Source organism: Drosophila mauritiana, chromosome 3R (assembly GCF_004382145.1).
Source record: "Drosophila mauritiana strain mau12 chromosome 3R, ASM438214v1, whole genome shotgun sequence".
Lineage (NCBI taxonomy): Eukaryota > Metazoa > Arthropoda > Insecta > Diptera > Drosophilidae > Drosophila > Drosophila mauritiana.
The window spans coordinates 18,055,810-18,070,578 of NC_046670.1; the positions used below are offsets into that span (position 1 = coordinate 18,055,810).

A 14,769-nucleotide genomic window follows, 5' to 3' on the forward strand; every position below is an offset into this window, starting at 1 on the left:
ACACACGTGGTGATATATCCTCACATGTATCTTCAATATTCATATAGCTTTCGCTTAAGTTTGTTGATTTTAATTTGGTGTTCTCATTCGTCAGCCATAGTTTTTAGCCATTTATTTGTAAATTGCAAACGACAGAAATGCCTCAAATGTTTAAAACTACCAAAAATAATAAGAATACACAAATGTACACCGTATTTTTACACTCTCATTCGTAATTCAATGTATATGCCACTTTTACACCAGTGCTACAATGTGAATTTATAAACACCATAAAAAAGTTGTTTTAGTTTAATGAAACCATCTACTAAGTACGCGTTTATTACCTACGTAGGTATAGGTAAAATTTTAATAATTTCAAACATTATAACTTTTAATTGCACAGAAATGTAATACAAAATTTGTCGGTTCCTCGTCAAGGGTAACTAAGCAAAAACGCAGGAGAGAACCGGGCAATGAATCCGTAAAAGATTCACGCACATAAGAATATATAATCTCAGCAAATAACCATAAGATTTACAAGCTCGATTCTCAGCTGCTTCGCATGCGCAGAAGCAGTTTGGCAATAGCCTGAGCCCTTGTGGGAGATGCATCCTTTATTTGTTTGTATAAGATCTCAACACTGCGCATAGTTTGGGGCTGCATAGAAAAAACGCATGTTAAATAAATAGGAAATGGGTAATATATAATATGTCACTTACTAGTGTTTTCACATCCAATTGTGATTGTGCCTTGTTGGCTAGAAGCCACAGATTGACTGCCAATTGAGCGATAGTTTCCCTCTCCAGATCAGCGTACTTTACAATCCTTAGAAAAAGTTGCAGGGCAAGCTCCGCTTGCGATCTTTGCTGCTGCGCTAGTCCCAGCGATTTCAGCTGCAGAAGAATGGCATCAACAACCTGAGCGCACATATTGTTTACCTCCTGCAAGAATTTGGGGTCGTGGCCATACAAATCGTCATTGGACACCACTATAAGCATTAGAAACCATTAGTCAGCGATACAATTGTATTCCATTCATCCTACCTCCTTTTATATGATAGGGAAACCTTTCCAGACTTTGTACATACAGCATATCTAGGGAATGCACATAGATGATACTCGGCGCTGAGCTGTCAGCTTTGAATTTATGTCTGCCAACCACTTCTAGCAGAAGGCGAAGAAAATAGAGGACACCCTGTTCCGGACTATCTGGTACCACGATCAATGTAGCCAGGATATTACACATATACGAGACAAGGAAGGGCTCTAAGCTGCGAGGCTTTCCATCAAAGTCCACCGTGGCTGCGGGCAGCTCATTAACCAATTGCAAAGCGGCCTCAAAGCAAGCATCAGCTGTTTTAAAGAAACAAATTTATATAAAGTAGTTAAACAATATTGATTTAATAATTGCCTTGCCCCAGGCAGAGATGCTGCAGTGCCAGCTGTCCGCATAGTAAGTACAAATTCATTTGTTGCTGCACAGCTTCAATGCTGGGAATGGTGATGAAGCAGTAGGCGATGCAGGCCTTAACGAAGCCCGTTGACTTTGAACGGTTTCGGGTGGCTAACTTGCAGGCCGCATGCACCAGAGTTACGTAGACTGCGTCCAGATTGCTAAACGTGCCCCGAGCATCCACATAAAAACTTAGTTGCTGCTCCAAGTCGTTGCCAAAGTGAACTTTGTGAATAAAGACATTGATTAGCTGCGATATCTGACGACGTTCATCATCCACGGACAAGGCACTAAATAGTTGTGTGATTAGAATTATATTTAAACTTTGCCACTATTATCACACTCACTTTACTGAATCGTTCAAGATCTTCCCGAGATACATCAATGCGTTTGTCACTACAGCGTCGCAGGTATATTCCTCGCTGTTCTGTTTGTAGAAACTGAGAATGTTTTTGCAAACCTCGACACGCACCGACTCCTTTTGGAAGAGATCCAAGTAGGGCAGAAAGTTGGGCTGGATCAACAGAAGCTCAATGCTGCGATAGTTCTGCATTATCCGGGTAAGAATGTTTTGCAATTGGGAATAGTGCTTTTCATATGCTTTGCCAAGACACATTCGCGTATTCAGTTCTCCTAGCAATCTGTTTACCTCGTTTATCTGATAAAAAGACTTAAGCATCATTGATAATAATTTCGATATACACTTAAAACTGACCGTAAAATACTGTGATACAAAGACAGCCCATGTTTCCACACAGTTTATATACTCATTTGGATCAGTCAACTTGTTGATCGTCTCGAAGGCAGCCTTCAGAAAAGTCACCCGCTGCTCCTGTAGAGGAGCGCAGCTGCTAACGCAGCTTCCCAGCGAGCGCAGCAACTGGGACTTGGAGATTCCGGGCGTTTCGGAAGCATTAATTAGCGCAATAAATTCTAATGCATTCGTAGCAATAAACTCTGATTTAAAGGAACTTAAAACAGACATCAGAATAGCACCACTGCGAATAAATGCAATACGAATTAGTTCGTTTAAAATTCTGAAAAGAAAATTACTTACTTATTCTTTAACTGCTTGCACTCATTAAGAATATCCTGGGTGTGCAGTTCACTTTTGTGAACAAGGCAGAGAAGCATGTAGTCAAAGGCTGGGGCATAAAGTTGTAGGTAGGAGCTGGCTGTGACGATCTCCGGGTGCAGATTAAAGCGGGCCACGAAGCGAAAGATCTTTAAAAGTATTAAATTTGTAGTAAAAGTGATAAAACGTTTAATATTTCTCGATCTCACCTGAGGATATACTAGAAACAGATCGGCAAAGTTCTCTCTTATGTATGTCTTACTGGGCGTTAGAGTAACGCCCATGCGCACCAAGTAGCAGCGGGCATAGCTCGATACCAGAGGATCAGCTATACCCCTCAGTTGATGGGTCAAACGTTGCAGAATTCGCTCATACTGCTCGCGCGATGATGACAGGAATTCGTAGCACTTGAATATTGACAGCTCCAAGTAAAGACGCGGCAGCAACTCCCGAATCGAGGCGATCTTGTAAAACCAATTCTGGCACGTATCCCGGGCAGCTTCTCTTTCCCGCTCTAATGTGGCCGCCGATGCGGCAGGATCTCCAGAGGCCTTAGCACGCAGTCGCTCGTATACCAATTTTCCAAAAACATCCAGTATATCAGTGATAAGAACGTACTGACTCGGATAGAATTGCAGCACAGTGGTGTCCGCTAGCATCTTGGCACATTGTATGGCTATCTTCAACGCCTTCACTCGCTGATCGTTGTGCCAGGACTGGATCAGCTCCTGCTTGAGTTGCTCAAACCGCTGAATGTACTCCTGCTGAGTAAGATCCATCATGTGACGCATGCTGCCATCGTCGAAGTGGTCTAATTGCTCCAAGCGAAACTTTGTCTTGTCGGCCACCACCGTTTGTGCTTTAACTACGATTGTTATTAATATATATTACAGATCAAATGAATCCCCTGAACTTACTGCTTTCGTTACCGCCATCCAGGCTACCAGATGACACCAGAAAGCTGGTAGACAGCGATAGCTTCTCATTGGTTGTAAAGCGGTTGAGGATCCCTAGTCGTCGGCTGCTCCACTGCAGTGTGTTGTCCTCGGGCTCCGTTCGGTCACGTTCGCGGCGCTTCGACTTGAGATCCTGCAGATCCGAGTGCGAAAAACTTAGTCATGTTTCTTGCCGGTGTACCAAACTTACTTTACTTACAAATTCTGTGACCATTTGACTGAGCGGATCGTTGAGCTCATCATCTTGGCGTGCAAACTGCGAGAGCGGATCTGTGCCCTCCAAAGCTCGGCTCAAGGGATTGCTGTCCACCACCTGGTGGAGATTGTGCTTCCATTTAAATCACTTACAGATAAGGGCGTTGTATCATTTACCCACCGTCACCGTATGCTGCTTTAGGGGATGCTCCAGCGTGGCCTGCCCAGTCAGGCGGTTCTTCCGGACCTCGTAGCATCGCGGCACGCACACCCTGCAGTCAGGAGAAATGTTTATAAATGCTTATTTGTTTATTTTCGGAGAAAAATAAATAAATTACCATTCCAAGTTCGCCATAGCGTCGTGGTTGTTGTTGTCGGCATTCCTAACAGCTGTTTGCCAACATGACATGGACGTAGCCCGTGAGGGATGAAACACACCGAAGAAACTGTACTTGTGCCAGGGCTTTAGCTTAGAACCCGTTCTACTGTATATATTTCGTTTCGCTTGCAGCTCTATAGAAATTAATTTATAAATGAGATGTAAATTTATAAAACGTCACATAAATTAGAAAACAACTTATTTCAAATTTATATGTGAGATTATTGGAATATAACCAATATGCAAATCAGATTCAGTATTAAAACCATATATAATACTAATGTTAACAAAGTAATTCGATTTCGCAGGAATATATACATTTTGGCATCTTATGAACCCCTTTTGCCTACGCCACTGAACATATGTTTATTTCGGGGCGAATGGCAAATATTAAAACGAAACACTGGGTGAATGGCAAATGCAGTTGACAAGCGACGCGTTTAATTGTGTTCAGAAATATCTTTAAAACGATTTTATTTCGGATTGCGAATGAAAAAATGTCGAAATCGGCGCTGAAACACCTTAAGAGCACCTGCCGCGTATGCGCAAAGTACGCTAGCAACAAGCGGTCGCCGAAGTTATTCGAGCGGAGCAACACAAAGATGATCGACAACATTGAGGCGCTCACAGGCCTTCGGGTAAATTTTTCACTGCGGCTTTATGGAATTTATGTAGTTATAGCGTAATTAATTGGTGCTTCTCTTAGCTGGAGAACTACGGTTGCCTGCCGGATCAGATCTGTGAGTGCTGCAGCATGGAACTGGCCTCCGCCGTTAAGCTGAGGGAGCGCTGCATCACCGCCCAGCGTGAGCTACTCTTGGGATTGACTGAGGAGCAACGTCAGGGCATCTCGGCCTTCTACCGGGCGGCTGTCATGGGCGAAGATATTGTCCAGACGGTGAAGCCGCCCGACGATGATGAGGTCTATGCCACCTATCAGGAAATCGTATTGGAAGAACCTAAGGAAGAGATTGACGACACCAAGGTAGAGTACGATAATACCTACTACGAGGTGGCCGAGGGACACGCCGGCGAGGACGACGCAGCATCCTTGATTGAAGAGGCCGACTATGATTCCATAATGGCCGAAGACGATGAACAGCAGCAAACGTTGGAGCTGGACGAAGACACCGAGCTAATTGTGGGCGACGTCAACGACGCGTACGTCTACGATTCGGATGATGAGGTGGCCGTTCTTGACAACGTGCTGGATGATGAGTACGAGCATGAAAACATTGTCGTCAAGAAGTGTAGCCTGCCGCCAAAGCCGAAGGTCCGGTCGGATGATGCGCGTCGTCGTGGCACCGGCGGAGTATACATCTGCGAGCAGTGCGGCAATCACATTAAAGGACGCATGGCCTTTGAACTCCACTGTCGTCGCCATCGTGGGGACAAGCAATTTGGTTGCGAGTGAGTACATTTCTACTCCTTTTTGGATACAGTATGAGTAAATGGATTTATTTTCAGACTCTGTCAGTCGCGCTTCTGTACAACTTCCGAGCTGAAACGCCACATGCGCAAGCACACCGGAGAGCGACCGTTTGCATGTAAGTACTGTGGCCGCTGCTTCACAGACTACACCACCCGCGTGAAGCATGAGCGTACCCACACCAATGAGCGCCCCTACGTCTGTGGCACTTGCGGCAAGGCCTTCACTACCGGCTACATCCTTAAGAACCATATGCTGATACATTCCGGCGAGCGGGCCTACAGGTACGTTGAGTCATACAGCTACATAGTACAGGGAAACCCAATAACTAGGTTTCTTTGAGATTCTACGATCATATTTTTCGGCATTACAAGAGTTTTACAAAATTTCGAATTAAGATAACTAAATATTACTCACGAAATTATGAATATTCTTAAAATAATAATATGAAACTAGGGATACTGGTACAGTCACCAATATGTTGGAAATACGATCTAATACTGAATCTTCCTTTCCAGGTGCGAGCTGTGCGACAAGTCCTTTATGCTGCCCACCCACCTGAGTACCCACTTCCGGTCTGGCGTACACAAGCGGCATCTGGAGAAAGCAGAAATGAAACAGGTCCTGGAGCAGGAGCAGAAGCGCGAACTCAAGGAGGAGGAGGAGGACAGCCTGCACATCTAAAGCTGGCCTAATTATATATACATAGCAATTACAGGCAATGCTAGACCGACAATGGCGCACAGCCAAGGAGCATTTCTGCAAATAATAAACAAAACCAATTGAAATATGTAGAACTTAATATTGAATAATAAATCAAAACTTCAAAACCCAACTTATGAGCATTCATTTTATCCGTAAATTCGCTTCCATGCGAATGGCAAACGGAACAGCTGATTGACAATCATAGCATTGTTTACAAAAAATTCGGAGGTATTCTGTTTCGAACTTTTTTATCGGTTCAAAAATGGAAGAGAAAGTGTGTCGCACTTGCGGCAAGCGCACGAATGCTGAAAGATCATTGAATATATTTGAAAAGCGCAATCAAACTACGCTGGAACACATCAAACTATTAACTGGAGCTGCGGTGTGAGAATAATAATGTGTAGTGTCTTTAACTTACTAAAGATTTTGTTTTTTTTGCAGTTAAACAACTGTAATACTTTGCCAAATCGACTATGTGCGTCCTGCCAAACTTGTGTGCAACAAGCCATATCCTTTCGGGAACGCTGTTTGGAAGTCCAAAGGGAGTTGCTCCATTCCCAGGAGGATGAAGACTTCCTTAAAATCTGCCAGGAATCTCCCAAAAATGCCCTTGAGCCGGAGGAGCAACTGGATCCGGCAGAAATAAGCATAAAAGTCGAGCGATTAGACGATCTCAATGAAGTTTCCATCCAAAGCTCCGGTTTTAAATTGGAAGACATTCTTACTGAATCTAAAATCAACGAAGACGAGCCCAAAAATGAGGATGATATTGATTATAGTGACATGGATTACCTTATTTACGAAAGCGATACTGAAGTAGATGCAAAGCAGGAACTCAAATCAGACTCTGAAAATCCCAAAAAAAGGAGAAAACGTATGAACCCCCGCGACTCCAATAGGACCTACTTTTGCGAGGAGTGCGGAAATCACATAAAAGATCGAATGTCATTCGTACTGCATTGTAAGCGACATCGCGGCGTCAAGGAGTTTGGATGCGAGTAAAGTGGCTATTCTACTTAAGATTGATCCCAACTAATCCGCTTCATTTAAGATTCTGTGAGGATCGCTTCTGCACGCCGGCGGAACTTAAGCGCCACATTCGCAAGCATACTGGGGAAAAGCCCTTCAAGTGCAGACACTGTTCCCGCAGCTTTTCGGACTACAGTACTCGGCTGAAGCACGAGCGGACTCACACGAACGAACGACCTTTTGTCTGCAAGGAGTGCAACAATGCCTTCACAACATCCTATATTCTTAAGAACCACATGCTCGTGCATACCGGGGAGAAGGCTTTTAGGTAAGCGGGCACTCGAAATAGTACTTAAATGTAATAATAATAAGCTATTCTATTTGCAGGTGCGACCCGTGCGATAAGTCATTCAGTCGCTGCACACACCTTACTACCCATTATCGTTCAAATGCTCACAGGCGAAATATGCAGAAAGCAAACACAATTATTGATAAAACGCTAAAAGATATCACTTAAAAAGCTCTTAGTTAAAAACGGTTGCATTACCAAAATAACAATTTTTAGAGAAAAATCAAAAGGGATAAACAAAATGTGAACTATATTTGGCTTTAAAGGTTGAGATGGACTCATTAAGGTCTAGTTTGTACTATACATTAGAGTGGATGTTTCCAGAGCAGCCAGGCCCAAAGACTCATCCTGCTCCTGCTCCGCGGGCAAAGGCACTTCTATCGTAAAGGCATCCGCCTCTGCGTCTGCCTCCTTTTCCGTCACGAATTTAACCTGATCCGCTGACTGGGATGGCGACAGCTGAACTCCACCCGCGTCTGCCTTCGATTTCTCCACGTTGTGCTTGTGAGTGTTGGATCGAAAATGAGTCTTCAAGTGGGTGGGTCGCGCAAAGGATCGATGGCACAGCTCACATCTGCAAAGGATCGGCTAGGTGATCATTGACATAAGCACTATGATAGTTTACTAGCCTGAACAGGCGCTCGCCAGTGTGGATAAGCATGTGGTTCTTGAGGATGTACGAGTTGGTAAAGCTCTTGCCACACTGCGCACAAATAAAGGGTCGATCATTTGTGTGGGTTCGCTCGTGACGCAGGCGACCACTGTAGTTCACGTAGGTGCGGTCACAGTACCGGCACTGGAACTTGCGATCTCCAGTATGCATCACTTGGTGTCCTTTCAGCTCGCCGGAGGACAGGAAGCGGGCGGGACAGAGTCTACATGCGAGCAAAGTTACACAGTTAACTATCAGATTGTACAATTGACGAGCTAAAGCTTTTCTTACTCGCACTGAAAGGGTCTAATGCCGCTGTGTTTGCGCAGGTGACGGTCGAAGGAGGACTTCCCCGTAATGTTGTTGCCGCACTGATCGCAAAAGAAAACTGGAAGCGTAACCTTTGAGCGATTTTCACCTTTCCCGCCTTTCTTAAGTCCCCGACGTCGGGTTCTTTTCAATCTGACCGGTGAGGTGGTTTCATCATCCTCGGAAGTGCTGGACATCGCTTTGATGGCCAGCTCCATGTCTGCTTCGTTACAGGAGTCCAGGTGATCGATGCCATCGTCCTCCTCGTCGCCATTGCTCAGGCTCTCCAGCTTAATCATTACCTCCAGCGGACTGGCTGGCGTCTTTGGAGCGGTGTCTTCATGCCGCAGTCTTTGGGAACGGGCACTGCGACGAACTGAGGAGCGGGATGTGGCCTCTTCGGTCCTGATCAGCGACTCTTCAAAGATCTTCTGACTGCTCAGGCAGCGATCACGAAAGGATATGGCGTTATTCAAATCCGCCTGGCAGGTCTCGCACATCCAGTCGGGTAAATCGGGTTCACATTGCAGCTGCCAAATAAGATACAACATTTTAATTGAAGGAATTCATGTGTTTCGTAGGCTTACCAGAACACCGGTGAGCAAATTGATTTGTTGCAGCACTTTGCGGGCGCCATTGTTAAATAGTTTCAACGATTTCGAGTTGTCCGTGCTGCTGGCACACACGCGGCACACATTTTGCAGCATTTTACCAGGTTACTCGACTCTAATTGGTAAATTTCCAATTGTAAACAAGACAGCCACCCAAAACTGATTTGCCATTTGCCACGAAGCAGCACACTAGCTTTTCCACCTGAGACGTTGTCCAGCACTGGCGGCTTATAAAACCACTAAATCGTAACGGCTGCTACTTATTTAAATCAAACTAGTTATACAATCTATACGAATTTATTGTTTTCTGTGTACTACACACTTAAAAGCATTACCTATTTATTTCATTTAGAGAATCAGGTGTAGTACAAATATTGAGCACACAACTTAAATTCATAAAATACGATATGAAGCTAACCAAAAGGGACTACCTATTTCAAGAAACAGGTAAATCTTATCATTTCATAGCTCGAGCTTTGTAATCCCTCATGACTTCTGCTTCTTGACATTTTGGACGTGCATCATGGATCTGGTGTGCGTTATCAGGTGCGCCTTTCTCTGGAAGGAGCGATCGCAAATGTCGCACCGGAAATTCCTCTCGCCCGTGTGGATGACCATGTGGTTCCTCAGGACATAGGCAGTGGTGAACTTTTTGCCACACTCTTCGCACACATAGGGTCGATCGTTGGTGTGAGTCCGCTCGTGGATCAGCCGGCCCATGTAGCTGACATACCGCTTCTCGCAGAAGCGACAGGCAAACGGTTGCTCTCCGGTATGGACACGGTGGTGGGCACGTAGTTCTCCAGCAGAGAGAAACCTGGCATCACAGACCCTAAAAAGATGCGAAATCAGCATAAGAATCTACAATTGTAATCTGTGAGCGAGGCTTACTTGCAGCCAAATGGTCGTTCGCCTGTGTGTTTTCTCATGTGGCGTTGGAAAGTGGGTTTCGATGTGGCATGAGTCCCGCACAGCTCGCATATGTAAATCTGATCATCCAGTTTGGTTAATACTTTGAGAACCTTTTGTGGAGGTACACACTTCTCATCTACTCCATCTTCCCTCAGCTGCGCTCCCGCATCTCGAATCAGAGTTTTGTCTATGGGTTCCTCTTCAATCAGTACCTGAAAGGTTTCTGCAATCAACTCGCCTTCTTTCTCTTTCCCAAAATGGTTGAATGCGCATTGTTTCGATTCCAGCTCCGAATTGGCATTGGTATCTTCATCATCCGACGAAGAGTCGTCCTCGATGGCTAGCCATTTAGTTTGGGTCTTGATGCAAAGTTTCCGGAATGCCAATGCCGATCTGAGTTCCGCCTGACAGCAAAGGCACATGAAACCAGGAACATCGTCCAACTCCACCAACTGCTGCTGATATTATTTATCTCAATTTTAAAACGTCGTTTTACTCACTCTTAGTCCGCTTATCATGTGCAAGTGCTTTAGATATTTTCGGTTGACCAAATCGAAGAGATTCAGGCTCTTCTCACAGATCTTCTGCCTTCCGCAGACTCTACACACGTTGTTCAGCATCTCGATCACTAAACTCGACTGATGGAAGGGCAATAGTATGGTGATTTCATTTTGAGGCAAACCAGATAAATTATTCATTCAAGACGCCAGGGAGGGGGATTTTTGAAAGTCAAAATCTTTATTTAAATAGCTCTTGATCTGTTAACAACTGGAGCAGTCTGATAAAACAGATACTGCTTACAATATTAAATCTTAATAATAGGTGTAAATAATATTAGTCAAATCATTAAACAAATTTTATGGGTATTATTCTTGAAATAAGTACCATCTGCAAGCTAAGATGCGCAGTATACAATTTTTGAAAACATAGTTCTGTTTTGGTAAATCCAAATAATCCACGTAAAATGTTTCGTAAGATGTATCTCGAGAAAGTTTTGATTCTAAATTCTTTGTTCGGTTTTGTACCTGATGTCTGAATATATCTTATATCAAAACTAGCACAATAAAGTATGTTTATATATAAGCCTTCGATAAGACTATATAGACACTTTTGTGATATTCAAGGAAGCACTTGCAATGCACATGTAAATTATGCAAAAAAATGGCAAAAAGCCTAAAATTCGCAATAACATTGCCATTGTAAAGTGATTTTTAAATACTACGTGCTAAAAAAGCTAAATTTGTTCCGAAGTTGTCTCTTTGTTGCTGGGTTTTAAGGAATTTTAAAAATGTCACCAATATTTTTAGACCCATATTTGATATTGTCTTTTGTGGTTTCGGCTGTTATTAAGTCTTTGTAGATTAGCTCTTACCTAAATTTAATTTTTTTTTTGGTATTTTGATAAATCAAATGGCATCTTGAGATGAATCAAACTTCCTGACACAACAGGTCGAATTGCGACTGCACCAGATCTTCGTCAACGGAACTGGTCAGTGGGGTGCCTTGGAACCAGGTTTCATCAGATTCAAAACTGAGCATGGACATGTACTCCGACGACGAGGTGATGGCTTTAGCATTCCGCTTGTGGGTATTGGAGATGAAGTGCGTAGCGAGATGTTTCTTCAGGCTGAACGAACGATCGCAGACATCGCAACTGAAACCGGATTGACAGATTATAGCAGAATTTATTGCGACATGTTGTTTTAATTTCATCAAGTACCTATACTTCCTCACAACTTGGTGGGACGCCATGTGGGCCTTCAGGATGCAGGTCCTGGTGAAGGCCTTGCCGCAATGATCGCACACAAATGGTCGCTCGTTGGTGTGGACCCGCTCGTGCTTCTTCCTGCCCACCACGGAGAAGTAGCGACGATCGCAGTAGCGACAGGCGAACGGGGGCTCCAAGGTGTGGTGGGTGAGATTATGTGCCTTCAGATCACTCGCTGACAAAAAGGTCTTTGGGCACTCCCTGAAAAATACAGATTGTTAATACAGATTGTGGTTACTGTACAGAGAAAATGAATTGTATGTATGTACAATGTATGCTAATGAAATCGTGATAATGGACCAGATACCAAGACGCTAGATAACGACGAAGATTGTTGCAACCTATTTAGGCATCATTAAATGTATATTTTCGGCGCGATTCTTACTTACTTGCACGGATATGGTCTTAGTCCATTATGTTCAAACTGATGCCTGACCAGAGATGATTTATTGTTTTTGATTTCTCCACAAGTGTCGCACTTGTGGATTTGAACATTCGGTAAATCGTGATCCGACTCCAAGCCATCCTCATCCGGAAGATCTATTTCCTCCAGGTTAACACCGCTATCGGTGGCATCCGGTTCATTGGAGATCTCCACCGGCTGATCAAATTCATCACCACCAACTGGTGCATCTGCTGAAGCCTTATTCCCGTTCGCTACGACAATATCCACAATTTCCAGTGGCATCCTGGTTCGCCCCTTTCGACGCTGGGTCGTTCTCTTCTTGGTTGAGGGATCATTGGGTTCCACCTTCTTTTCCTCGCTGGCCCCCACTTCATCGCTGTGCTGTAATGGCACCCATTTCTTCTGCTGCAGTATGCACTGCCTCCGGAAAATTGTGGCCGATTGGAGATCGATCTGGCAGCAAAAGCACACCATATCCGGAGCATTGGGAATCTGCTGAAGCTGCAGAATACAAAAAAGGAAGCGCTCATACATATGTAAATTGCGCGATCCATTTTGATTCCTTAACTCACGTGAATTCCGGTTATAAGTTGGATGCGGCGAAGAATAGCCTGTCTGCCGGGCTTGAAGAGCGCCACGGCTTTGGGGCACAGCCGGCTCCTGCCGCAAACTCGGCACACATTTATTAACATTTCACGTTTTCGGTTTAAACAAATGAAATAAAAAGTTGGTTGGGGCTAATGTCCATTCACAGCGAAGCGCACACACTGCCAGTGCTGTAAACGAACGAGGACATAAAATTTGAAATTGCGCGCCAAGTTGTTGAGACTCTTACAAGAATTTCAAATATTGCAGTTTGGATACTTATTTCTCATGTAGCTAATAAAAAACCTAAATTGGGATGACTAAATGAATTTCGGTTTTATTTGACTGAGTGTTCTGAACTACTGAGGCCAGGGCCATTGCCAACTGTAAAATACCATTATGAATTTTGGGTCGAAAGAGTTAGGAATAAAGGAAGTCCTAGGCGTTGGAGCAGTCGTTGTCCTCGTACACCTTGATCATGTTCTCCTTGATCTGCAGTTCCTTGTGGAACAGGACCTCGCTGTGCAGCGCCTCCTCGCGTTCGCGGGCTATCTTGAGCTCGAGGAGATCGAGGCGCCGTTGCTCGATCATAACGCGATAGCGATGGAGCTCTTGCTGCCGCTGGCGGAAATTGGGCAGTTGGTTCATACCTGCGCTCCCACTGCTGACACTCGAGCACTTGTTGCCCCCCACTGCTGGTGATGGTCCGCCCTTCGTCGCGGCGGCCACCTTGCTCGCCGCAGTGCGATGCCTAGTTGGAGACGGACTCCGCCGTGTCGCTCCCGTAAACGAGCAGCTGGTGGGCGCCGAGACATGGACACTGATCAGTTCGCTGCGCGGATAGGATCCTGGCTCCTGGACGGGACTGTTTTTGGGGACCTCCAGCTCGCCGGAGTAGCATGAATCCGTTTCGTTGGCCAACAACATGCGTCGGCGCCGGCCAAACCGAGGCTCCACCTCGCGAACCACACACGTCTGCTGCGGCGGCAGGCTGAACGTCTCCATCTTGAGATCCGATACCAGTTTGCAGGAAGTTGATCCCCGGGACGTGCTCGGGCATCGTTCAGGAGCCAGGTCCTTGATCCGCTTGTTCTTAAGCGATTCGTGGGAGGGCTTGTAGCGCAATGCCAGGTTTGGCTTAGACGTCAGCACGACATCTGTGGGATTCTCGGACTGCATTGCTGAAATTTTCCTCTCGCCACGTTGACGCTTGTGGATACCGTCGAAAAGACGCCGCCAGTAGATGACCGCCTGCTCTTTGGAGCTGATCTCCTTGGCATCCGGCAGTGACGTGGCCGACGATTGATTGGCATTCCAGCTTTGTTGCGGCAGGCTAACCGACATTTTGCCCAATGCACCTTGTTCGTTGCTGGCGCTCTTTGTTTCCACCTCTTGCGCTAGCAACTGGCAGTTTTCGGAGGCAGCGCATCCCTTGGCCTCCGGCAGTGACGTTGCCGAAGATTGATGGGGATTCCTGCTTGTTTGTGGTGGGCTAGCCGACATGATGCCCAATGCACCTTGTTCGTTGCTGGCGCTCTGTGTTTCCAACTCTTGCGATGGCAGCTGACAGCTTTCAGATGCAGAGCATCCCTTGGTGGGCACATCGGATACCTTATTTCGGTTCAGGCTGCGCGAAGGATGCCGCCGATAATTGACCAAGGAGTCGAAGGTCTCCTCCTCCTCGTTGAGCTTCCACATGACGCGGCGACTGCTACTAGACGTTGAGCGTCCAAACCCCTCTTCTGGAGCAAAGAACACACATAGTTTTAACAACGTAAGGATGCCACACTCGGCTAGACTTACCCGACTTGTGGTTTCTATCCATGGTTTGAGTTCTCCGCTGACAAATAAAGTTCGCCACTGGCCTGCAGCAGTTCTGGTTTTGAATTTACAGAGCTTACAAATTTGAGATGCCTGTATGTGTGTAGCTGAATAATATCTGAAATTTTGGAGGCACACAACAAAATACACCTATCATACTCGAAAAGATCTTATTGAACCCACGGCCTACTAATAACTAAACAGATGCTGCTTTATT

The 14,769-nt window shown here is 45.3% G+C and overlaps 7 protein-coding genes across 9 annotated transcripts; 2 read left to right on the forward strand and 5 right to left on the reverse strand.

Moving 5' to 3' along the window:
* Positions 1-309: 309 nt before the first annotated feature.
* On the reverse strand, positions 310-4,098 carry LOC117142843 (VPS35 endosomal protein sorting factor-like). Its single transcript, XM_033307076.1, has 12 exons — positions 3,996-4,098; positions 3,839-3,929; positions 3,662-3,775; positions 3,424-3,595; positions 2,716-3,371; positions 2,489-2,655; positions 2,147-2,429; positions 1,779-2,089; positions 1,390-1,721; positions 1,023-1,331; positions 699-967; positions 310-636 (listed from the first exon to the last, which is right to left on the reverse strand). The coding sequence occupies exons 1-12, from the start codon at positions 4,064-4,066 to the stop codon at positions 529-531; spliced, it is 2,883 nt and encodes a 960-aa protein (XP_033162967.1). The 5' UTR covers positions 4,067-4,098; the 3' UTR covers positions 310-528.
* Positions 4,099-4,435: 337 nt separating this feature from the next.
* On the forward strand, positions 4,436-6,300 carry LOC117144893 (transcription factor Ouib). Its single transcript, XM_033310316.1, has 4 exons — positions 4,436-4,674; positions 4,743-5,446; positions 5,504-5,749; positions 5,984-6,300. The coding sequence occupies exons 1-4, from the start codon at positions 4,534-4,536 to the stop codon at positions 6,147-6,149; spliced, it is 1,257 nt and encodes a 418-aa protein (XP_033166207.1). The 5' UTR covers positions 4,436-4,533; the 3' UTR covers positions 6,150-6,300.
* Positions 6,301-6,375: 75 nt separating this feature from the next.
* Positions 6,376-7,676, forward strand: LOC117144843 (transcription factor Ouib). Its single transcript, XM_033310239.1, has 4 exons — positions 6,376-6,552; positions 6,612-7,168; positions 7,222-7,467; positions 7,527-7,676. Exons 1-4 carry the CDS (start codon positions 6,433-6,435, stop codon positions 7,654-7,656), a joined length of 1,053 nt encoding a protein of 350 aa, XP_033166130.1. The 5' UTR covers positions 6,376-6,432; the 3' UTR covers positions 7,657-7,676.
* A 35-nt stretch (positions 7,677-7,711) lies between these two features.
* LOC117144842 (transcription factor Ouib) lies at positions 7,712-9,242 on the reverse strand. The gene is made up of 4 exons (XM_033310238.1): positions 9,037-9,242; positions 8,432-8,979; positions 8,118-8,363; positions 7,712-8,062 (listed from the first exon to the last, which is right to left on the reverse strand). Exons 1-4 carry the CDS (start codon positions 9,154-9,156, stop codon positions 7,777-7,779), a joined length of 1,200 nt encoding a protein of 399 aa, XP_033166129.1. The 5' UTR covers positions 9,157-9,242; the 3' UTR covers positions 7,712-7,776.
* A 130-nt stretch (positions 9,243-9,372) lies between these two features.
* On the reverse strand, positions 9,373-10,694 carry LOC117142218 (transcription factor Ouib). Of its 2 annotated transcripts, none has more exons than XM_033306055.1 (3): positions 10,473-10,694; positions 9,952-10,427; positions 9,373-9,892 (listed from the first exon to the last, which is right to left on the reverse strand). In XM_033306055.1, the coding sequence occupies exons 1-3, from the start codon at positions 10,668-10,670 to the stop codon at positions 9,547-9,549; spliced, it is 1,020 nt and encodes a 339-aa protein (XP_033161946.1). In that variant the 5' UTR covers positions 10,671-10,694; the 3' UTR covers positions 9,373-9,546. The 2 variants fall into 2 exon arrangements, with proteins under 2 accessions (XP_033161946.1, XP_033161947.1); XM_033306056.1 differs by having other exon boundaries at positions 9,375-9,892; positions 9,952-10,424.
* LOC117142217 (transcription factor Ouib) lies at positions 10,690-12,896 on the reverse strand. The gene is made up of 4 exons (XM_033306054.1): positions 12,719-12,896; positions 12,130-12,647; positions 11,693-11,941; positions 10,690-11,626 (listed from the first exon to the last, which is right to left on the reverse strand). Exons 1-4 carry the CDS (start codon positions 12,836-12,838, stop codon positions 11,401-11,403), a joined length of 1,113 nt encoding a protein of 370 aa, XP_033161945.1. The 5' UTR covers positions 12,839-12,896; the 3' UTR covers positions 10,690-11,400.
* A 146-nt stretch (positions 12,897-13,042) lies between these two features.
* LOC117142216 lies at positions 13,043-14,733 on the reverse strand. Of its 2 annotated transcripts, none has more exons than XM_033306053.1 (2): positions 14,535-14,733; positions 13,043-14,470 (listed from the first exon to the last, which is right to left on the reverse strand). In XM_033306053.1, the coding sequence occupies exons 1-2, from the start codon at positions 14,554-14,556 to the stop codon at positions 13,170-13,172; spliced, it is 1,323 nt and encodes a 440-aa protein (XP_033161944.1). In that variant the 5' UTR covers positions 14,557-14,733; the 3' UTR covers positions 13,043-13,169. The 2 variants fall into 2 exon arrangements, with proteins under 2 accessions (XP_033161944.1, XP_033161943.1); XM_033306052.1 differs by having other exon boundaries at positions 13,043-14,473; positions 14,535-14,732.
* Between the last annotated feature and the right edge of the window lie 36 nt (positions 14,734-14,769).

Coding starts and splice junctions, on each gene's coding strand:
- LOC117142843 (XM_033307076.1), bottom strand. CDS start 4,066: ATGTCATGTTGGCAAACAGCTGTTAGGAATGCCGACAACAACAACCAC. Junction 2,430..2,488: donor TGCAAGCAGTTAAAGAATAA/GTAAGTAATTTT, acceptor ATTTATTCGCAG/TGGTGCTATTCTGATGTCTG. Junction 968..1,022: donor TCCCTATCATATAAAAGGAG/GTAGGATGAATG, acceptor TAATGCTTATAG/TGGTGTCCAATGACGATTTG.
- LOC117144893 (XM_033310316.1), top strand. CDS start 4,534: ATGTCGAAATCGGCGCTGAAACACCTTAAGAGCACCTGCCGCGTATGC. Junction 4,675..4,742: donor AGGCGCTCACAGGCCTTCGG/GTAAATTTTTCA, acceptor TGCTTCTCTTAG/CTGGAGAACTACGGTTGCCT. Junction 5,750..5,983: donor TCCGGCGAGCGGGCCTACAG/GTACGTTGAGTC, acceptor CTTCCTTTCCAG/GTGCGAGCTGTGCGACAAGT.
- LOC117144843 (XM_033310239.1), top strand. CDS start 6,433: ATGGAAGAGAAAGTGTGTCGCACTTGCGGCAAGCGCACGAATGCTGAA. Junction 6,553..6,611: donor AACTATTAACTGGAGCTGCG/GTGTGAGAATAA, acceptor TTTTTTTTGCAG/TTAAACAACTGTAATACTTT. Junction 7,169..7,221: donor GTCAAGGAGTTTGGATGCGA/GTAAAGTGGCTA, acceptor GCTTCATTTAAG/ATTCTGTGAGGATCGCTTCT.
- LOC117144842 (XM_033310238.1), bottom strand. CDS start 9,156: ATGCTGCAAAATGTGTGCCGCGTGTGTGCCAGCAGCACGGACAACTCG. Junction 8,364..8,431: donor ATTAGACCCTTTCAGTGCGA/GTAAGAAAAGCT, acceptor GCTCGCATGTAG/ACTCTGTCCCGCCCGCTTCC. Junction 8,063..8,117: donor ACTGGCGAGCGCCTGTTCAG/GCTAGTAAACTA, acceptor GATCCTTTGCAG/ATGTGAGCTGTGCCATCGAT.
- LOC117142218 (XM_033306055.1), bottom strand. CDS start 10,670: ATGAATAATTTATCTGGTTTGCCTCAAAATGAAATCACCATACTATTG. Junction 10,428..10,472: donor ACATGATAAGCGGACTAAGA/GTGAGTAAAACG, acceptor TAATATCAGCAG/CAGTTGGTGGAGTTGGACGA. Junction 9,893..9,951: donor GAACGACCATTTGGCTGCAA/GTAAGCCTCGCT, acceptor GCATCTTTTTAG/GGTCTGTGATGCCAGGTTTC.
- LOC117142217 (XM_033306054.1), bottom strand. CDS start 12,838: ATGTTAATAAATGTGTGCCGAGTTTGCGGCAGGAGCCGGCTGTGCCCC. Junction 11,942..12,129: donor CTAAGACCATATCCGTGCAA/GTAAGTAAGAAT, acceptor TGTATTTTTCAG/GGAGTGCCCAAAGACCTTTT. Junction 11,627..11,692: donor CAAGTTGTGAGGAAGTATAG/GTACTTGATGAA, acceptor ATCCGGTTTCAG/TTGCGATGTCTGCGATCGTT.
- LOC117142216 (XM_033306052.1), bottom strand. CDS start 14,556: ATGGATAGAAACCACAAGTCGG. Junction 14,474..14,534: donor GGATAGAAACCACAAGTCGG/GTAAGTCTAGCC, acceptor TCTTTGCTCCAG/AAGAGGGGTTTGGACGCTCA.